At 45.6% G+C, this 23,377-nt stretch overlaps 1 protein-coding gene across 1 annotated transcript in view; it reads left to right on the top strand.

Moving 5' to 3' along the window:
* The window catches only part of UNC13C (unc-13 homolog C), an 861,108-nt gene that overhangs the window by 291,351 nt on the left and 546,380 nt on the right, over nt 1–23,377 (top strand). Inside the window, exon 11 of the mRNA XM_073653015.1 lies at nt 4,656–4,797. Within this exon, the coding sequence (XP_073509116.1) occupies nt 4,656–4,797 (142 nt within the window). The remainder of the gene's footprint in view (nt 1–4,655; nt 4,798–23,377) is intronic.

Below are 23,377 nucleotides of genomic sequence, written 5' to 3'. Positions count from 1 at the left end.
TTAAGTCTCTGGGCATGCTGGAGATAAGCCAAGTTCTTGTGGTCAGTGTAAATTATTACCGGATGAAGAGCCCCCTCGAGTAGGTAACGCCGCTCCTCCAATGCCAGCTTGATGGCCAATAACTCTCGGTCTCCTATGGAATAATTGCGCTCAGAAGAGGAGAAGAGTTTGGAGAAGAAGCCGCAAGTTACCATCCTCCCGGAAGAAGATTTTTGAGTAAGTACAGCTCAGGCTCCAGAGGAGGAGGCGTCAACCTCCAGAAAGAACTGCTTGTTGCCGTCCGGACGATGCAGCACCGGGGCGGAAGAGAAGGATTGTTTTAAGGAAAGAAAGGCCTCCTCTGCTTCGGGCGGCCACTCTTTGGGATTAGTACCCTTACGGGTGAGCGCGGAAATTGGGGCAGTCCGGGAAGAGAAGTGCGGTATGAAGAGGCGGTAGTAGTTGGCGAAGCCCAGGAACCGCTGAATGGCCTTCAACCCCTCCGGTCGGGGCCATTTCTCGATGGCAGACAGTTTCTCTGGATCCATTCGTAGGCCGGTCTGAGAAATAATGTAGCCCAAAAATGGAAGCGAGGTCTGCTCAAAGAGGCACTTCTCATATTTAGCGAAGAGGTGGTTCTGCCTGAGCCTGAGCAGGACCTGACGAACGTCCCTCCGGTGAGTCTGGAGATCCGGAGAGAAGACCAAGATGTTGTTCAGGTACACCACAACGCAGGAGTAGAGAAGGTCCCGGAAGATGTCATTGACCAACTCTTGAAAGACGGCAGGAGCGTTACAGAGACCAAAGGGCATTACCAGATATTCATAGTGGCCGTCCCGGGTGTTGAATGCAGTCTTCCATTCATCCCCTTGACGGATACGGACCAGGTTGTACGCCCCACGGAGGTCCAGTTTGGTGAAGACTCTAGCCCCCCTCAGGCGATCAAATAATTCTGGAATGAGCGGAAGGGGGTACTTATTCTTCACCGTGATCTGGTTAAGGCCTCTATAGTCTATACAGGGACGGAGAGAGCCGTCCTTCTTTTTTACGAAGAAGAAGCCTGCTCCCGCCGGGGAGGTAGATTTCCGGATGAATCCCCTGGCCAAATTCTCCTCAATATATTCGGACATCGACCGGGTCTCAGCAGCGGACAATGGGTAAATACGCCCACGGGGAGGAGTAGTACCGGGTAACAGGTCGATAGGACAGTCGTATGGTCTATGAGGGGGTAATGTCTCTGCCTCCTTTTTATTAAAGACATCAGCAAATGACCAATAGGGAATCGGAAGTCCAGGTAGATTAGTTGGGGTAGGAGAAGGACGGACGGGATGAACAGGAACCAAACAAGTCTTATGACAGTCCTGTCCCCAGCAAAGGACTTCTCCGGTCTGCCAGTCAAGCACGGGTGCATGTCTCTGGAGCCAAGGTAGACCTAGTAAGAGGGCGTGAGAGAGTCCAGGCAGAACATGAAAAGAGATGCTCTCAGAATGCAGCATTCCCACCTGCAGAGTTACGGATTCGGTGATGAGTTGGATGGGACGTGGTAAGAGACCCCCATCCACAGCAGCGACAGATAATGGTACAGCCAGAGGTTTGGTGGGAATGCGGTATTTTTCTACCAAGGACTGTGAGATAAGATTCCCGGCTGCTCCAGAGTCAAGTTGGGCTAGTTCGAAATAACGATTCTCCCCGCAGATAATAGAGACTGACAGTAGCAGAGATGGAGAGGATTTATTCTTGTCTAGGTTGACCTCTCTGAGCGAACCTAGACACAGGCGTTTCCCGACCTCTCCGGGCAGGTACGGATCCGGTGCTCCTTACTGCCACAGTAGAAGCAGCTCCCTTCGGCACGGCGTAAGTCCTGACGGGTTTTGACCATCTTGGTCTGGTCGGCCTGCATAGGCTCAGGAGAGTGTACCTGGGGAGAGACGGATTTCTGAAAAGTAGGAGCTAGACGTGGAAACCTCCTCTCACGGGTGACCTCTTTGGCACGCTCCTGGAACCGTAGATCAATCCGGGTGGCAAGAGTTATTAGGTCATCGAGAGTGGTAGGAATGTCCCGACCGGCAAGTTCATCTTTAATACGGCCGGACAGACCCTCCCAGAAGACGGATACCAGAGCGTCGTTATCCCAGGCCAGCTCCGAGGCAAGGGTACGGAACCGTATGGCATATTGGCCCACGGTGAGACTTCCCTGACGGAGGCGTAGCAGAGATGATGCGCATGAGGTCTTCCGTCCGGGTTCGTCGAAGACTTTCCGGAAAGCCATGAGAAAGGCAGGCAAGTCGGACACCAGGGGGTCTCCTCTCTCCCATAGAGGATTTAGCCAGGCCAGGGCCTCCCCGGTGAGATGGGACATGATGAAGGCAATTTTGGCCCGGTCAGGGTTAAACTGGTGGGACAAGAGTTCAAAGTGCAGGGTGCACTGATTTATGAAGCCCCGAGCCTGGGCGGAGTCGCCTCCGAAGCGAGGAGGTGCAGAAAGCCGGGGTCCGGGGTAGGATACCATGGTATTGGTGGGCAGCGGAGCTGCCGGGTTGCGAGTCATGGCACTGGCGGTGGTTGCTGGTGGAGCAGTCAGAGTGTCCAGGCGAGAATTGACATTCCGCAGGTGACCCAGGATGGACTCCTGTTGGGACCTCTGACGGGACAGTTCATGACAGAGGTCCGAGAGCGAGGGAGCTTGGGTGCCACCGGGTACCATGGCCCGAGCAAACTGTAACGGGTCTGGGAGGCGGAACCTCTGAGCTACTATACAAGGGGGCGGTCCTTGTAAGGGAGCGGGTGGTGACCAGGGTAGACGGGCAGGCAGTCACAGCAGGTGACCGGGACAGTCTCTGAATGAACGGACAGGAGGTCACGGCAAGTGACCGGGGCAGTCTCTGGATGAACGGGCAGGAGGTCGCGGCAAGTGACCGGGGCAGTCTCTGGATGAACGGGCAGGAGGTCACGGCAAGTGACCGGGGCAGTCTCTGGATGAACGGGCAGGAGGTCACGGCAAGTGACCGGGGCAGTCTCTGAGTAAAGGATTGGTACGACCTGTGGCAGCAGATGATAGACGTGAGCTCCCAGGTGAGCAGGCGAGGGTCTCTGGATAATCGGGTGGTCACAGCATGTGACGGCGGAGCCTCCAGGAAGTCCAACAGACAGGTAGCAGATGAGCGCTCCCAGGTGAGCGGGCAAGAGTCTCTGGAATAGCAGGTGGTCACAGCACGTGACGGCGGATCCTCCAGGTAGGCAAGCAGGCAGGTAGCGGAGGAGCGCTCCCAGGTGAGCGGGCAGGAGTCTCTGGAATAGCAGGTGGTCACAGCACGTGACGGCGGAGCCTCCAGGAAGGCTAGCAGGCAGGTAGCAGATGTGCGCTCCCAGGTGAGTGGGCAGGAGTCTCTGGAATAGCAGGTGGTCACAGCACGTGACGGCAGAGCCTCCAGGAAGGCTATCAGGCAGGTAGCAGATGTGCGCTCCCAGGTGAGCGGCCAAGCTGGTCCATAGACAGACTGACAGGAGTAGGAAGGCAGACCGTCGGACCTCAGGCTAGCAAGCAGGTAGCAGGAATATCAGGCAGGAAACAGACAGCAAACTGGCAGGAATCAGGCAGGTAACTGGCAACGGGACCTGAGGGCTGAAGCAGAGTAGTGAACAGTGCAACAACATTGCTCGGGCACCTCCATTTTGGAGGAGGTGCCTTATATATGGTGAAGTCCTCCGGCCATTGGCCGGGGACTCCTTAGGACGGCGCGCGCGGCCCCTTTAAGATTGAGGGAGCGCGCGCGCGCGCGCCCTAAGCACAGTGGCCGGGAAGGAGCGCGCGCTGCCAGCAGAGCGGGAGGAGGACGCCGGGCTCGGAGCAGAGAGGTGAGAGGAACAGCGTCCCTGCCTAGCAGAGGGCAGGGACGCCGACGCTACACATGGATGTCATTTGGTGAGCATTTTGCTTGCATACTTCAAACTAAGGAACACATTACTGCAATGTTTGGTTCTGAATCATGGACCTTAAAAACTGGCCAAAATATGCTCATGTGAAAGTGACCTCAATGTCAATTCGCAAAGGGTATTTTGAGTGTTTGACCACTTTTTTGTTGAAATTTTTGCATGTAGTTTTTTGTGGCTTTTTACAAGTTAGGCCACGGCATTACTATCAGTATTTGGTCAGTATTCGGTCAGTATTTTTTCTCAGCAGTGGGAGCCGAAACCAGGTGAGGAACAATCAGAGAAAAGGTATAATAGAAACAAGTCACCAATTCTGCATTTATCACCCACTCCTGGTTTTGGCCCCCACTCCTGAGAAAAAATACTGACCGAATACTGACCAAATGCTGATAGTAATGCCGTGGCCTTACAAGTAGAATTGTTTATACAGAGTGTTTTTGAAAGTATATTAAAAAGAATATTGTGCGAAAATTTCTGAACAACTTGCATAATACCGCTATACATTGGTTGTTGTGTTAATAATCCACAACTTAAAAGGGCAGCACTAGGAGCTCTTAAATAATCTTGTCTGCCATATTGCTTCTACATTTCGCTTCTACCCCACTTTTTCAGAGGAATACGTTGTGTACGTAGTGGAGTATGCTGTTTGAACATTTTATGTAAATGTATTCATCATAAATGACAACATTTTTCTGTGTTTGTATTAGATAATCTACATTCTAATAAATATTTTCTGTATTTTGTAGTTCTTTGTGCTCAGGGATTACAAGCAAAAGATAAAACGGGGTCAAGTGACCCATATGTGACAGTCCAGGTTGGAAAAACTAAGAGAAGAACCAAAACTATTTTTGGAAACCTAAATCCAGTGTGGGATGAGAAATTTAACTTGTAAGTATAGAAACTGTTGTTGAAATTGTCAATGTACAACTTGACAATGTAGTGTAGTTATTGGTAAGTGTGTGTAGGAGACAGCGAGAATCTATTACCATGTTAATCCCTTCCTGTATCATTGGGTGGTGAATTATACGACGTGGTAAATCACCAGCGGCATAGGTCTTCCCTCCAATCAATGTTGTTTTACTGTACTACACTTGCAGAGAATAGTTAATTGAGAAATACCTGTCATGTACAATGATTTACTAGTTGAAAGGTCATGCTTTACCTTTTCTCATTCTAGATGGTGACATCAAGCAGTCAATGATATACAGTGTACTCAATCACATTTACAAAGGTAGAAGAAAGGAAGGGAATTAACCCTATGGCTTATACTATAGTCTAATCAGAGTTTTGAAGGGAACTTTTCCGTGGAGAATTAACATGAAGCGTACAATATAAATATCCCTTCCTTTTCATTACAGTTTGCAAAGTGAAGTGAATTACTGGAAATATATATTTCTGCACTTTTAATCCTAACCTTTTAGTCGTGATCTTTTATACTCCTAGGTACTGCCTAATCTGACCCTTGCCTTGACCCGTGACTTAAAGAGTAGCCACTGTTTTAATTTTTATTGCATAAATCAATAGTACCCATGAAAATAAGAAACTTTGTAATATATCTTATCAGATAAATCTGCTTCTTTCTCTTCCTGGGCTGATCTTTCAATCTCAAAATTCTCAAATTTGGGGTAAAATCTGTATTCTGTGAATACAGATTTTTAAATTACTGAGATAGACCCTTATCAGTAGCAACTGTCATCTTCTATGTAGAGGGGATGGGGAGAAGGGGGTAAAAGCTAGCAGCAGAGCTTCTGGCCCTTCATCTCCCTTCCCATCTGTATAAAATCTTATCAATAGCAACTGTCATGTGATATCTCAGTAATATAAAAATCTGTATGCACTGAATACAGATTTTACCGCGAATTTGAACATTTTTAAAATGTCCTGGCAGAGAAAAAAGCAGATTTCTTTGATAAGATATATTACAAAGTTGCTAATTTTCATGTGCACTATTGATTCATGTAATAAAAATGTAAACAACAATTACACTTAAACCCCTTTCTGGCCCAAGGCGTACTAAACCTCCTGGGCTTACTAATACGTATCTGGCCCATAAGGCCCAAGGCACAGATACGTATTAGTAAGCCCTGGAGATTTCGCCCACACACAGGCTGTGTGGAGGACGCAATCGCCGCCGGGTATCAGCTAATTGTCAAAGCTGACACCCGGTACTATATGCAAGGAGCCGATACTTACCTCCTCTCTGGCTTCTAGCAGTGTCTGTGCCAGGTCCCGAATGTTGTCATGGTGACCCGATGTATTCATGACAACATGCGGGTCACCAGGAGACAAGAAGTTACTTTGGTCATGCGCAGTGCGCGACCAAAGTAACTTCTCCCTGTGCAACGCTGACAGGCTGTATTGCACAGGGATGCTGCAGCATTCCTATGCTATACAGCCGATCACAATGTAAAAAGTGAAAGTCCCATAGTGGGACAAACTATAAAAGTTCAAAAAGTGTCAGAAAATGAAAAAAAAATAAATTGTAAAAATAGCTAAAAACAATGAAAAAAATAATCCTAAAAGAATAAAAATATACTGAACCCATAAATAAATATTCTTATGAAAAAAAACAACCTACCAATAAAAGTACACATATTTGGTATCACCGCGTCTGGAACAACCTGACTTATAAAACTACTGTCTCACTAGTTAACCCCTTTAGTGAACACGGTAAAAAAAAACAAAAAACGAAGCAAAAAACGATGCTTTATCATACCGCCAAACAAAAAATGGAATAAAATGCGATCAAAAAGACGAATGTAAATAAAAATGTTACTGCTGAAAGCGTCATCTTGTCCCGCAAAAAACAAGCTGCAATACAGCTCCAACAGCCGAAAAATAAAAAATGTATAGCTCTCAGAATAAAGCGATTCAAAAACCATTTTTTCTATAAAATAGTTTTTATTGTGTAAAAGCGCCAAAACATGAAAAAAACAATATAAATGTGGTACCGTTGTAAACTTTTTGACCCGAAAAATAAAGCTGCCCACACACGGAACAGCATAAAAAAAAAATAAATCCCTGAATTGTTGTTTTTTTGTTTATTCTGCCTTCCAAAAATTGGAATAGAAAGCAATCATAAAATGTCACGTGCCCGAAAATGGTACCAATAAGAATGTCAACTTGTCCTGCAAAAAACAAGCCATCACATGACTCTGTCGGCTGAAATATGGAGAAATTATAGCTCTCAAAAAATGGCGCATGCACCAAGTATCGCGGGTGCTCAAGTGAGATGCTCGAGTCTTCGCCCCATATGTTTTGCAGCTGCTATACAGCCAAAAAACCTCGCAGGGATTGCCTGCCATGCACGAGCGATCCCTGTATGTTTTTTTTGGGTGTCTAATAACCGTGAAACATGCGGGTGGAGACTCGAGCATGTCACTTGAGCACCCATGATACATGGTGCATACCCGAGTACCTGATACAAACTCAAGTAGCGAGCACTTGCACTCAAAACTATTGACAACTTATTCAATATGATGACCTAATGTTATCAAATTCTGTGTCGTACCTCTGGGTTCAAAATGTTCACTATACCCCTTGATAAAATCCTTGAGGGGTGTAGTTTCCATAATGGGGTCACTTGTGGGGGGTTTCCACTGTTTAGGCACACCAGGGGCTCCCCAAACGCAACATGGCGTCTGCTAATTATTCAAGCAAATTTTAGATTCAAAAAGTCAAATGGCGCTCCTTCCCTTCCGTGCACCAAAACTGTGGTTTTCCCCCACATATGGGGTATCAGTGTTATCAAATTTTTAGGCCCATTTTTTCCTGATACAGTTGCAAAAATAAAAAAAATGGGGTATAAAGTAACATTTTTGTGAAAAAAGTTAAATGTTCATTTTTTTCTAACACATTTAAAAAATTCCTGTGAAGCATCTGAAGAGTTAATAAACTTCTTGAATTTGGTTTTGAGCACCTTGAGGGGTGCAGTTTTTAGAATGGTGTTACTTTTGGGTATTTTCAGTCATAAAGGCCCCTCAAAGTGACTTCAAATGTGATGTTGTCCCTAAAAAATGGTTTTGCAAATTTTGTTGTAAAAATGAGAAATCACTGGTAAAATTTTAACCCTTATAACTCCCTAACAAAAAAAAATTTGGGTTCCAAAATTGTGCTGATGTAAGGAAGACATGTGGGAAATGTTATTTATTAACTATTTTGTGTGACATATCTCTCTGATTTAAGGGCATGAAAATTCAAAGTTTGAAAATTGCGAAATTTTCTAAATTTTTGCCAAATTTCCCTTTTTTCACAAATAAACGCAAATAATATTGAAGAAATTTTACCACTGTCATGAAGTTCAATATGTCACAAAAAATCAGTCTCAGAATCAGGGGGATCTGTTGAAGGGTTCCAGAGTAATTACGTCATAACGTGACAGTGATCAGAATTGTAAAAATAGGCCTGGTCATTAACGTGCAAACCACCTTGGGGGGTAAAGGGGTTAATTACACCCCCCCCTTCACTTACTGGCATACAAAACGTAGTACAAGCTAAACAGTAAGGTGGGTTCCTTAGATTTTACACTCCAGGTGTCAATCTGGACTACTTGCTGCTTTCATAACACTATTTCATGAAAAGAAAGGAAAGGCCTTTGGTGTAGTTTAGCATAAACTGGGCTTCATTTCCAGTTTGGCATAAAGACTAGTGTTGATCGAGCACTAAAATGCTCGGGTGCTCGAAGCTCGGGCCGAGCTCACCGCATACAGTGCTGAAAAGACATGGGAACAGCATGGGGAAGACCCCTGGAAGCATCTCTGACACCCAGGTCACTGCCTAAAAGTGTGCCCATCAGAAGTGATCCTTGCCGCATCAGAAGATGCAGACTTGCAACTATCCCCGTGCAAGTCCTTGTCCCAGGGCAGTGTTCAATTGTACCTCCCCCATTCCTTACAATGCAAGCACAAGTATGCAGCCTGCCACCCACCCACCCCCAGGCTGCAATGCCATACTGCTTGCTTGCTTGCACTTGAAATTGGACCTTTTAGGCATGTGGAGGCGGAGTCTGGCCACCACGTCATGGCTGCGTCGGCGGCCTGGTATCCATACTCAGTCCCCAGCCGGGTGTCCACGCTTCGTCCCCAGCCGCCAGGGGAGGCCAGGTGCCCACACACGGTCCCCAGCGGCCTGGGGGTGGCCGGGTGTCCATAAATGGTCCCCAGCCGCCCCTATTTGTCCCGGTGCACCTTATACACAAGCGCGTATACCAAAACATTAGCTGTGCCCTCCCCAGTGCATTTAGTGGGAAGGGCAGCCTAACCACAAACACGTGGACAAGTGAATGTGGCCAGGGATGGTCCATCTCACTGACGCCTTCACACTGGGTTATTATTGTGGAAGCCGGGACACAGTTGGACACTGGGATGCAACACGTCCTCCAGACATAGAGGATTGCGGGTCCTGGGTCAATCAGGCTTCAACACAAAGTTCAGAAGGTAGACAGCAGATGTGGTCGGCCTCCTACACAACGAGTAAATTATTCATGATCATGAGGCCATCCATCTCCTTAGCTTTCTGTTCCTTGGAATGCAAGCGCATGTATGTAGTAGCGGCTAGGCCTGAGGTGGTCAGTGTTTTGGCACATATCCTACCTCCTCCGAGGATTGCTGGATGTTTTCCTGCTACTATCCCAGTTCTATGACTCCCGTTAAAACAAAGCTTCAGGTGATGAATGATGGATGAGGTGGTGGCAAAGGAGAAAGAGCAGGAGGACAGGGACCATTTACATCAATATCAGGCCAATAATCCCCTACAACTAGAATGCACAGCACACAGTAATGAAGATCAAATAAACTTTATTAAATAAAAAGGACAAGATAAAGAAAAATAAATAAAAATACAGAATCCGACAGGTGATATAATACGGGATACAGTGCCAAAACAAATAAATAGATGGGTAAATGTACAAAATCCTGGGAAATGGACTAAATAATATGAGTAACAAATAATACTCAAAATTAAATAAACCCAAGAGAAATGAAAAAAGATACCAATCTAATAAATGGTAGGTATAAGCGAATATAATCACAGTAGAAAAAATCTCTCAACAGCTCAAAAAGTAGATACCGTATATTCCGGCGTATAAGACGACCTGGTGTATAAGACGACCCCCCTACTTTCCTGTTAAAATATAGAGTTTAGGATATATTCACCGTATAAGACTACCCCTTTTCCAACGCATACCAAACACCGGTAAAAATTAAAAAAAAACAGATTTGAATTTAACATGGTCCTTTTTTTAATTTAAATTCTTATGACATGCAGGTATATAGCAGGAAAACTGTCACTCATAAACATATTAAAATAGGGGGGACCCCACGTCATTTTTTGGGGGGGTCCCCCATTCTAATAGCTAGTAAAGGCTAGGTATTCAGCTGGGGGCTGATATTAGTAGCCTGGGAAGCTCCGTGGGTATTACCCCCTTCCCAGACTTCAAACATCTGCCCCAGCTGTCTGCTTAACCTCCGCTAGAGACTATAATGATGGTGGATCCCACGCCAATTTTCTTTTTAAAAAATCCTTTATTTTAACACTAAATGACAATTGAGGGGTTAATAAAGATGCAGTCCCTAAATTATTATTAATTTTGTAATTAATTTTTCCCAAAAATGTTGACGTGGGCTTCGCCCTATTTTTGTGTCCAGCCAGGTACAACTAGGCAGCTGGGGGCTGGAATCTGCAGCGCAGGGAGGCCCAAGCTTTCTGGGCCCCACCTGCTGCAAATTGCAGTCCGCAGCCGCCCCGGAAAATGGCGCGTTCATAGAAGCGCCATCTTCTGGCGCTGTACCCAACTCATCCAGGGCCCTGGTGCGGTGGCTCACTGGGTAATAAAGGGGTTAAGGCCAGCTTGGCATTATCAGCTGGCCCTAAGCCCGAAATTCATGGGGTCACGCCAATATTAGACATGACCACCATGAATTTCTAGTAAAGTAATTAAAAAAAACACAACACCCAGAATAAAGTCCTTTAATTGAAATAAAGACACAATTTTTTAATGTTCTAAATTAAACCATACTTACCATCACGCCCATTCCAGCTGAAGCCAACGATCTCCTGCAATAAAAGTAAAATAATAAAGCAACCTCATCCTTACCTCTCCATGGTTCCCAGGACCGGTCCAGCTCTGCTACATTCACATGACAGGCTGCACCGCAGCAGAACGCTGCCGTTCAGCTTGCCATGCGGCAGATACTGAGAAGCGCAGGCATGCTTGTGCTCCTCAGCGTCTGACTGTGACGGCATCCAGATGAGCCGAGATCATGTCCAATGAACTCGGCTCACCTCATGCACGTCACTGACAGCGTGGGAAAATTCTCCTGCTCCCCGCATGCGCAGTAGAAGTTTCCCACGCTGTCAGTGACGGACGTCCAGGAGGTGAGCTGAGTTCATTGTCGGCTCATCTGGATGCCGTCACAGCCAGACACTGCAGAGCGCAAGCATGCCTGCGCTTCTCAGTGTCTGCGGGATGACAGGCTGGATGGCAGCGTTCTGCTGCGGTCCAGCCTGTCATGTGAATGTAGCAGAGCTGGACCGGTCCTGGGAACCATGGAGAGGTAAGGATGAGGTTGCTTTATTATTTTTCTTTTATTGCAGGAGATCGTTGGCTTCAGCTGGAATGGGCGTGATGGTAAGTATGGTTTAATTTAGAACAATAAAGAATTGTGTCTTTATTTCAATTAAAGGACTTTATTCTGGGTGTTTGTGTTTTTTTTAACTTTGACTATGGGGTTAGTAATGGGGGTGTCTTATAGACGCCTCTCCATTACTAACCTGGGCTTGATGTCAGCTGGCATTATAAGCTGACATCAACCCCAGCCCTATTACCCCCTGCCACCGCTACAGGGCAGCGTGGAAGAGCGAGGCTAAGTGCCAGAATTGGCGCATCCTATGGATGCGCCATTTCTGGGGCGGCTGACGGCTGGTGTTTCTAGCCTGGGAGGGGGCCAATATTCATGGCTCCCTTCCTGGGCTATTAATATCAGCCCCCAGCTGTCTGCCTAGCCTTTGCTAGCTATTAAATTAGGGGGGACCCCACGTCATTTTTTTGGGGGGGTCCCCCATTTTAATAGCTAGTAAAGGCTAAGTATTCAGCTGGGGGCTGATATTAGTAGCCTGGGAAGCTCCGTGGGTATTACCCCCTTCCCAGGCTTCAAACATCTGCCCCAGCTGTCTGCTTAACCTCCGCTAGAGACTAAAATTAAGGGGAACCCCACGCCAATTTTTTTTTAAATAAATCCGTTATTTTAACACTAGATGACAAGTACAGTAACCAGCACTGTCACTGTACTTCTTATATATGTGACTGACATGTTTCTATCTATCTAATCTATGTGTGATGCTCTATCTTTCTGTTATAAATTGTCGGGTACAGATGCTGAATTGCCGGCCGGCTTTTTTAAAGAGACGGTGCATGAAAACACTAATATTTGTTTTAATAAATCCTTTACACTAAATGACAAGTACAGTAAGCAATACTGTCACTGTACTTCATATATATGTGACTGACATGTTTCTATCTATCTAATCTATGTGTGATGCTCTATTCTTTCTATTCTAAATTGTCGGGTGCCGGCTTATGCCGCTGCTGAATTGCCGGCTTTTCATATATTGTCACAGAAGCGATGCGAACTTCCCTGCTCCGGACACAGCGCAGCGCTTCTGTGACAAGTGAAAACTGTCGGCACAGAAGCCCTGCGCTGCGTCCGGAGCTGGGAATACGCAGCGATGTGTCAGTTTCAGCACAGAAGCGCTGACTGTCTGGACCTACCGCCGCCGTATTTTAACTCCCTCCACCTTATATTAACTCCGACATGGCAGGGATACGGCCATGGCAGCTTATTAACACCCCCAGAGTATCCCCGCATGTCAATTTCTGAAAGTTCAAAAGCATTACCGGCGTATAAGACGACCCCAGACTAGACAGAAGATTTTTCAGTCTTCAAAAGTCGTCTTATACGCCGGAATATACGGTAGGTGGATAAAACACTTATCAAAATGTACATATATCACAAAATTGTAAAATTTGTATATAAATATATATTTGTGATTATTCCCATAATAATGGAATAAAGTGACAGTGCTAATAATGGTGCAAATATGCAGCGATAAGTGCAAAAAAGGTAGTTCAACATTTGAAGTGTAATATCCACAGATCAAGCAGACAGTCGTTCATATAATATAGAGGGGAGCAGATATAGAGAGCAGTAGAGTGAACATGCTTACCACCAGTATATAGGCACTGAGCCCCGCATATCCCTATCAGTTCACCCGTTTGCATCTGTGGTGGCCCAGGAAATTTTTCAGAGCGGCATTATTCCTTCAGATACAGATTTCCGTATTTACAGAGATTTTGGAAATATACCTGGCATTGATCTGGCTTTTATTGAAAATGGCTACATTTATTACACAAAATATGACACAGCAGACAGGATCCATACGGACTCTATTCAGAGGGCAGGTGACAATATACTGGGTGTGTTACAATATTTGGCATCTTCTCCCCTTCTTGCTGACTCTTCAGAGTTCCGCCATGGCAATTTGATTTTCTTTGATGTCAGTGGCTTGTTTGTGATGTCTTATCCAATATGGGATATGCGGGGCTCAGTGCCTATATACTGGTGGTAAGCATGTTCACTCTACTGCTCTCTATATCTGCTCCCCTCTATATTATATGAACGACTGTCTTCTTGATCTGTGGATATTACACTTCAAATGTTGAACTATCTTTTTTGCACTTATCGCTGCATATTTGCACCATTATTAGCACTGTCACTTTATTCCATTATTATGGGAATAATCACAAATATATATTTATATACAAATTTTACAATTTTGTGATATATGTACATTTTGATAAGTGTTTTATCCACCTATCTACTTTTTGAGCTGTTGAGAGATTTTTTCTACTGTGATTATATTCGCTTATACCTACCATTTATTAGATTGGTATCTTTTTTCATTTCTCTTGGGTTTATTTAATTTTGAGTATTATTTGTTACTCATATTATTTAGTCCATTTCCCAGGATTTTGTACATTTACCCATCTATTTATTTGTTTTGGCACTGTATCCCGTATTATATCACCTGTCGGATTCTGTATTTTTATTTATTTTTCTTTATCTTGTCCTTTTTATTTAATAAAGTTTATTTGATCTTCAGTACTGTGTGCTGTGCATTCTAGTTGTAGGGGATTATTATTTTGTGTCTGCACAGCCATTTTTTGCTGATTAATATTGGTGTTAATCAATATCAGGCCAGTCAACCACACATGTCTTGTAGGATATGTTTTTGTACCAAAAGGAGCTGTTTGGCTACACAGTTATAGGGCATACAGTGAGTGCAATGCCTACCAAAAATTTCGAGGCACTCCAATGCCCCTTGGAAGTGACATGGAGGTCAGAGGGCCTTAACTAAACTGTTTTTTCCATTAATAGCAACTGGGTCTCCTGTACACTGTTGGCCTAAGCAGTGAATGGAAGGCTTTCCAAAAATTATGAGGAACTGCAATGCCCCTTGAAACAGACGTGGATTACAGCGTACTAAAAACCTTCTACCCATTATTGGGGAGTGGGTCTCCCTTAGTGTTCGCCTATGCATTGAAAAGCAAAAGCTGACTAAAATTAGGAGGAAATGCAATGCCCGTTGGAAGAGTCGTGAAGGTTAGAGGTAATTAAAAACAACATTTCAATGCCCCTTGGAAGAGCTGTTGAGTTCAGAGTGGTTTAACAAGACGGTTTTAATGCCCCTTGGAAGAGACGTGGAGGTCACAGTAGCTTAACAAGACTGTTTTAATGCCCCTTGGAAAAGACGTGGAGTTCAGAGTGGTTTAACAAGATGGTTTTAATGCCCCTTGGAAGACACGTGGAGGTCACAGTAGCTTAACAAGACGGTTTTAATGCCCCTTGGAAGAGACGTGGAGTTCAGAGTGGTTTAACAAGACGGTTTTAATACCCCTTGGAAGAGACGTGGAGGTCACAGTAGCTTAACAAGACGGTTTAATGCCCCTTGGAAGAGACGTGGAGGTCCCAGTGGAATAAAAAGACAATAGCAATGCCCCTTGGAAGAGTGGTGGAGGTCGCAGTGGAATAAAAAGACAATATCAATGCCCCTTGGAAGAGTGGTGGAGGTCGCAGTGGAATAAAAAGACAATATCAATGCCCCTTGGACGAGTGGTGGAGGTCCCAGTGGAATAAAAAGACAATATCAATAACCTTTGGGAGAGACGTGGAGGTCACAGTAGCTTAACAAGACGGTTTTAATGCCCCTTGGAAGAGACGTGGAGTTCAGAGTGGTTTAACAAGACGGTTTTAATGCCCCTTGGAAGAGACGTGGAGGTCACAGTAGCTTAACAAGACGGTTTAAATGCCCCTTGGAAGAGATGTGGAGTTCAGAGTGGTTTAACAAGACGGTTTTAATGCCCCTTGGAAGAGACGTGGAGTTCAGAGTGGTTTAACAAGATGGTTTTAATGCCCCTTGGAAGAGGCGTGGAGGTCCCAGTGGAATAAAAAGACAATATCAATGTCCCTTGGAAGAGTGGTGGAGTTCGCAGTGGAATAAAAAGACAATATCAATGCCCATTGGAAGAGTGGTGGAGGTCGTAGTGGAATAAAAAGACAATATCAATGCCCCTTGGAAGAGACGTGGAGGTCACAGTAGCTTAACAAGACGATTTTAATGCCCCTTACAAGAGCCATGCAGTACAGCATATTAAAAACATTATTCCCATTATTGGGGAGTGGGTCTCCCATAGTCTTTGCCTATGCCTTCCAAGCTAAAGCTGCCAAAAATTAGGACGGAGGAACTTGCAATGCCCCTTACAAGAGCCACGCAGTACAGCATATTAAAAACATTATTCCCATTATTGGGGAGTGGGTCTGCCATAGTCTTTGCCTATGCCTTCCAAGCAAAAGCTGCCAAAAATTAGGACGGAGGAACTTGCAATGCCCTTTACAAGAGCCATGCAGTACAGCATATTAAAAACATTATTCCCATTATTGGGGACTGGGTCTCCCATAGTCTTTGCCTATGCCGTCCAAGCAAAAGCTGCCAAAAATTAGGACAGAGGAACTTGCAATGCCCCTTACAAGAGCCATGCAGTACAGCATATTAAAAACATTATTCCCATTATTGGGGAGTGGGTCTTCCATAGTCTCTGCCTATGCCTTCCAAGCAAAAGCTGCCAAAAATTAGGATGGAGGAACTTGCAATGCCCCTTACAAGAGCCATGCAGTACAGCATATTAAAAACATTATTCTCATTATTGGGGAGTGGGTCTCCCATAGTCTTTGCCTATGCCTTCCAAGCAAAAGCTGCCAAAAATTAGGATGGAGGAACTTGCAATACCCCTTACAAGAGCCATGCAGTACAGCATATTAAAAACATTATTCCCATTATTGGGGAGTGGTTCTCTCATAATCTTTGCCTATGCCTTCCAAGCAAAAGCTGCCAAAAATTAGGACGGAGGAACTTGCAATGCTGGCAACACGGACCACGGTCACGCTGGTAGTATAGTGGTGGTGGAGGCTGAGGATAAGGAGAAGAGCAAAAAACAGCCGAAATGAGGAAGCGTATACCCATGTGTGGGTGTGAAGTGGTGCATGGGAATACACCTCCCGAAATAACACAGTGGATTTGACTTTGTTACTCTGCTGTCATTTGGTGGTGATGAGAAGTCTGGCCCAATCCAGCCCTTGCTCAGTTTGATAAGGGTCAGCTTGTCAGCATTGTCAGTTGACAGGCGAGTGCGCTTATCAGTTATAATTCCCCCAGCGGCACTAAAAACACGCTCCGATAACACGCTAACGGCAGGGCAGGCCAGGACCTCCAAGGCGTACAGAGCGTGTTCATTCCAAGTGTCCAGCTTTGATACCCAATAACTAAAAGGCACAGAGGAATCACGGAGGACGCTGGTACGGTTGGCAAGGTACTCCCTCACCATCTTTTGGAACCACCTCAGGAATAAGAGAGTGAAAGTTCTCCTTGTAGCTGGGGTCTAAAAGTGTCACCAACCAGTAATGACTGTCACCCAACATTTTGACAACGCGAGGGTCACGGTTAAGGCAGCGTAACATAAAGTCATCCATGTGTGCCAGACTGGTAACGGGCAAGACTTCCATGTCCTCACCAAGATGACGACTGACCATGCTTTCCTCCTCCTCCTCCCCCCTGTCCTCAGGCCACCCACGCTGAACCGACGGTATGACAGTTGTACCGTCTACAGCGCATGATACCAGCTCCTGTTCTTCCTCCTCCTCTCCCTCATTGTCCCCCAATGCACGTTGGGATGAGATGAGGCTGGGCTGTGTGTAATCGCCCGCTATGGCTTCTTGATCCATCTCATCATACTCTGGCTGCAATTCCTCCTCTTTAATTCTCTGCTGAGAGCATTGCAAAAGACAGACAAGTGGAATGCTGACGCTAATGATGGCGTCATCGCCACTCACCATCTTGGTGGACTCCTCAAAGTTTGTCAGGATGGTACATATGTCAGACATCCAGGTCCACTCCTGAGGTCTTATGTGTGGAGTCTGACCTGAATATCGACGGCCTTGTTGCAGCTGGTACTCCACAACTGGTCTCTTCTGCTCACAAATCCTTTGCAACATGTGGAGGGTAGAGTTCCAACGTGTAGGGACATCACACACCAGTCGGTGTGCCGGAAGCTGCAAACGCTGCTGCAACACAGCAAGGGCGGCGGAAGCTGTAGCCGACTTCTGAAAATGAGCTGACAGGTGGTGTACTTTGACTAGCAGATCTGGCAACTCGGGGTACGATTTAAGAAACAGCTGAACCACGAGGTTAAGCACATGAGCCAGTCATGGTTCGTGTGTGATCTCGCCTCGCCTCAGAGCCGCCACCAGGTTACGGCCATTGTCACACACGACCATGCCTGGATGTAAGTTCAGCGGTCTCAGCCACAGATCTGCCTGCTCTTTCACAGCTGTCCAGAACTCACAAGCAGTGTGAGGTTTATCACCTAAGCTTATGAGTTTCAGCACAGTCTGTTGCCGCTTGGCTGAGGCAGTACTGCAATGCTTCCAGCTTTTAACTGATGTGGTGATATCTGAGATGGAGGCTGAACATGAGGAGGAGGAGGATGATGCACAGTAGCTGTACACTGTGGGGGCAGCTCTGACTGACATAGAGCCCGCAATCCTCAGTGTGGGGAGGATGTGTTCCATCCCAAGGTCCAACTGGGTCCCGGCTTCCACTATGTTTACCCAGTGTGCCGTCAGGGAGATGTACCGTCCCTGGCCACAAGCACTTGTCCACGTGTCCGTTGTCAGGTGGACTCTCCCAGTAACTGCGTTGTTGAGGACACGGCAGATGTTTTGGGACACGTGCTTGTGTAATGCGGGGATGGCACACCGGGCAAAACAGTGTCGGCTGGGGACCGAGTACCGAGGGACGTCCACCGCCATAAGGTTGCGGAAGGATTCCGTCTCCACCAGCCTAAAAGGCAGCATTCCCAACGCAAGCAGTCGTGAAATGTGCGAATTTAGGACTGTGGCCTGTGGGGCGTTGGCTGCGAATTTGCGCTTTCGTTCAAAGGTCTGGGATATAGGCAATTGAACGCTGCGGTGGCACGTGGACGTGGACGTTGATGCTGTTTCTTGAGAAACTGCCATAGCAAGTGAAGACTGAGAGGAGTGGGCATCTTTGCATACAGTATGGACAGGGGATTGCCTTGCACGCACAACAGGGGGTTCTCTTACACGCACAACAGCGGAAGAAGCAGTGGTGACACCCGCTGACACTGGTCGTGGACCCTGGGGTACGCCCCACAAAGTCGGGTGTTTTGCTGACATGTGCCTGATCATGCTGGTGGTGGTCAGGCTGGTAGTTTTGTCACCCCTGCTGATGCTGGCCTGGCAGGTGGTACAAATGGCCTTTTTGGGGTTATCAGCAGAGTCTTTAAAAAAATTCCAGACTCTGGAAGACCTACCGGTTGTACTGGCAACGTCCCTCGTGTTGGTGTTATGGGGAACGGTTGCCCGCCTTCTGTCTGCGGCCACCACACTGCTTCTTCCTGCCTGTTGGGGTACTCTGCCTCCCTCCCCCTGTGTGCTGCTGGCCTCGCTCTGCGTGTTCTCCTGCCTCATTGGGTCAGTTACTAGATCATCCACCACCTCCTCCTCTTCCACTTCCGCACCACGGTCCTCCTTCTCACTTCGTGGCAATTGTGTCTTGTCATTGTCCACCTCTTGTGACAAATTGCCAGCGTCGCCTTCCTGTGGCCGTGGCTGTTCAAATATTTGGATATCGCTACATGGGATCTCCTCTTCCACCACTTCAAGCGGAGCAGGCGAGGGGCCCAAATATGGAAATGGACCAGTGAACAGCTCTTCAGAGTGTCCAACTGTGGGATCAGTTACTGTCTGACGACACTCGGCATGGTGGGTGGAAGGAGCATCAGGTTGAGGAGGAGTATGCGGTCGAGACTCATGACTACTAACACTTGACCGTGTGGAAGACAGACCGGAGGTGGTGGTGCCCAGGTGACTGGAAGTATTATCTGCTATCCAATTAATAACCTGTTCACACTGATCAGTTGGCAACAGTGGTGTAGTTGTGTGCTTCCCTAGTAATTCGGTCGGGAACTGGAAGCGAGAAGATGTGGCTGTTGGTTGTGGCACATTTTCACCTTGGCCACGGCCCCGTCCTCTGCACACACCATCACCAGAACATCTAGTTCCACGTCCCTTGCCACGTGCCTTGCCCATTTTAAATTAAGTAAAATAGCTAGCATTATCAATGGCAAAAGGGTAATAAAAAGGAGATTAGAACCGTGGAAGAGGAAAACCACAGTTCTATTTCTCTGGCCTACACCAGAATCTTTTAAACAGATATATTTGTGTCTGAACAGTTAGCGAGACGCTGAAACTGTTTTTTTTATGCAAAAAGGTGGATTACACCCAGATTTGAACCGTGGAAGAGGAAAACCACAGTTCTAGTTCTCTGGCCTACACCAAAATCTTTTAAACAGATATATTTGTGTCTGAACAGTCAGCGAGACACTCAAACTGTTTTTTTTTAAGGAAAAAAGTCAAAAAAGTGGATAATACCGAGATTTGAACCGTGGAACTGCAAAACCACAGTTCTAGTTATCTGGCATACACCAGACTCTATTAAACAGATATACTTGTGTCTGAACACTCACAGATACACTCAATTTTTTTTTGGGGGGTGGAACTACCAAAAGGTTAATAAGACGGGTATTTGTACAGTCTGACTGAGGGAAAAAAAAAAAAGACGATTTAGATAAAAAAAAGGATTTTTCCTGGCCCCTGAGACCTGGGGCTAAGTCTAGCAATTTGACAAGCAGCACACCGGACTGTAATGCAGTGTTTGTTGGTATAACCACTGTGTCTCCTATACTGCCTGCCTGCCTGATATCTGGGATGGATAATAGTCCTGAGAAGGACTGTTTGTTTGATTTTGTAGGCTTTAGAGACCCTACACTACCTATTTCGCAGTATAAATCTCTGCCTAGCTCAGCAGCACTCTCCCTACACCGTCTGATCCGGAACGACTGTGTCCAAGATGACGGCGCCCTGTTTTAAATACTCGAGGTGACACTGTGCGGCCAGCCAATCACTGTAATGCCCACAACCAACATGGCTGCGGCATTACAGTGACTGGCTGGCAATCCCTGCATGTTCATTGGCTCTGTAAAGAGCGCCAAACGTGCAGGGCGGTGACCCGAGCTCCCGCCCGAGTAACCCGAAAATGCTTGGTGCTCGCCGAACATCCCTAGCAGCGAGATGCTCGGGCAAGTACCGAGCAGTGTCGAGCATGCTCACTCAACACTAATAAAGACATTTGTCTATCGTTTCATATCTTTTATGTTCAATTTATAGCAAAACTAACATGTTTAGATTGCATATAATTGCCTATATTGCAAATAATCTATGCATATAATCACAGATGACACTTATAATAATAAATTATATATATATCTGTATAAATCGTATTAATTTTATTTATATAGCGCTGACATATTTCATAGCACATACTGATCAATGACCAAATAACCTGAATCGCTGACACCCCTCCACCTACACCAAAGGCCTTTTTGTGAGTAATTACTAAGGTACATGCTTTAAATGCTACTTCAGGAAGGTTGTGCTGACTTGACTTTTTTAAAGCACCACTCCAGCGGATTTTTTTTTCTGCGCTGGAGTGGTGCTCTAAGTGTCAGCACTTCCCCTGGTCATATACTCACCTTCCGGCGTTTTACCCGGTTTTCAGCACAGCTCCGGTCCCTCTGCCCCATCTTGTGAGCACAGCTTCTGACAATCAGAATTCCGAAACTCCGCTCACAAGCTCTTAATACAAGTTGATGAGAGCCAGAACAAGGTTCTCATAGACTCATATTGAAAAGTGACCTCCGACGCGCTCCAGCAAACACTACAGTGTGCCGGTAGGCCACTTTTACCAGGAGATGGACCGGAACAGTGGGGAAACCGATGAAGGCAGCGGAAGGTGAGTATATGACAGTGGGCAGGGGACTTACATTTAAAGCACCACTCTAGCGGTGCAATAAAAAAGAACGCTGGAGTGGTGCCTTAAGTGATACGACTTTGCTCTATAAGAAATTCAGAGGATAATTGCCATGATGAACTGCCATTCCAATATTTGCAGGGAACCTCGGGCATCATGAAACAGGGACATATATTATATGTTTTATTCCAGAGAATAATAGCATTTAGAGAAAATGTAGTTTTAAAATACTGTAGGCCATGAAAGAAAAGACTAGTGATTTGAGTGGCTCCTCAATGGCTTCTTCCCAGCTAGCCACACTGAAATGCAGGTGCTTCTCACAAAATTAGAATATCCCCAAAAATTTTATTTATTTCAGTTCTTCAATACAAAAAGTGAAATTCATATATTATGTAGAGTCATTACAAACAGAGCGATCTATTTCAAGTGTTTATTTCTGTTAACGTTGATGATTATGGATTACAGCCAATGAAAACACAAAATTCATTATCTCAGAAAATTAGAATAAATTAGAATAATTAACAAAAACACCTACAAAGGCTTCCTAAGCATTTAAAAAAGGTCCCCTAGTCTGTTTCAGTAGGCTCCACAATCATGGGGAAGACTGCTGACTTGACAGATGTCCAGAAGGCAGTCACTGACACACTTCACAAGGAGGGTAAGCCACAAAAGGTCACTGTTAAAGAAGCTGGCTGTTCACAGAGTGCTGAATCCAAGCATATTAATGGAAAGTTTAGTGGAAGGAAAAAGTGTGGTAAAAAAGGTGCACAAGCAACTGGGATAATCGCAGCCTTGAAAGGATTGTTAAGAAAAGGCCATTCAACAATTTGGGGGAGATTCACAAGGAATGGACTGCTGCTGGAGTCATTGCTTCAAGAGCCACCACATACAGACGTATCCAGGACATGGGCTACAAGTGTCGCATTCCTTGTGTCAAGCCAATCATGACCAATAGACAACGCCAGAAGCGTCTTACCTGAGCCAAGGAGAAGAAGACCTGGACTGTTGCTCAGTGGTCCGAGGTGTTGTTTTCAGATGAAAGTAAGTTTTACATTTCTTTTGGAAATCAAGGTCCCAGAGTCTGGAGGAAGAGTGGAGAGGCCACAATCCAAGCTGCTTGAGGTCTAGTGTGAAGTTTCCACAATCAGTGATGGTTTGGGGAGCCGTGTCATCTGCTGGTGTAGGTCCACTCTGTTTTATCAAGACCAAAGTCAGCGCAGCCATCTACCTGGAAATTTTAGAGCACTTCATGCTTCCCTCTGCCGACAAGCTTTTTGGAGATGGAAATTTCATTCTGCAGCAGGACTTGGCCCTTGTCCACACTGACAAAAGTACCAATACCTGGTTTAAAAACAACAGTATCACTGTGCTTGATTGGCCAGCAAACTCGCCTGACCTTAACCCCATAGAGAATTTATGGGGTATTGTCAAGAGGAAGATAAGAGACAACAGACCCAACAATGCAGACGAGCTGAAGGCTGCTATCAAAGCAACCTGGGCTTCCATAACACCTCAGCATTGCCACAGGCTGATCGCCTCTATGCCACACCGCATTGATGCTGTAATTGATGCAAAAGGAGCCCGACCAAGTATTGATGCATTTACTGAGCATACATTTCAGTAGGCTAACATTTTGGATTTTAAAAAACATTTTTCAAGCTGTTGTTATAAAGTATTCTAATTTACTGAGATAATGACTTTTGTTTTTATGGCTGTAAGCCATAATCATCAACATTAACAGAAATAAACATTTGAAATAGATCACTCTGTTTGTAATGACTCTTTATAATATATGAGTTTCACTTTTTGTATTTAAGAACTAAAATAAATTACATTTTTGAAGATATTCTAATTTTGTGAGAAGCACCTGTGTATATCAAGCCCAAGCTGGCAGGGAGAAACCAATGGGGAGCAACCCATATGTCTAGTCTGACTAGCCCAGATAACTAGTCTTCAATGTTCCTGT

The sequence above is a fragment of the Phyllobates terribilis genome, unplaced genomic scaffold, assembly GCF_046119375.1.
Source record: "Phyllobates terribilis strain yellow unplaced genomic scaffold, ASM4611937v1 Scaffold_11__3_contigs__length_659146591, whole genome shotgun sequence".
Taxonomy (NCBI): domain Eukaryota; kingdom Metazoa; phylum Chordata; class Amphibia; order Anura; family Dendrobatidae; genus Phyllobates; species Phyllobates terribilis.
The sequence above is the reverse complement of the archived record's forward strand: the minus strand, read 5'-3'. Positions and strand labels throughout refer to the sequence as shown.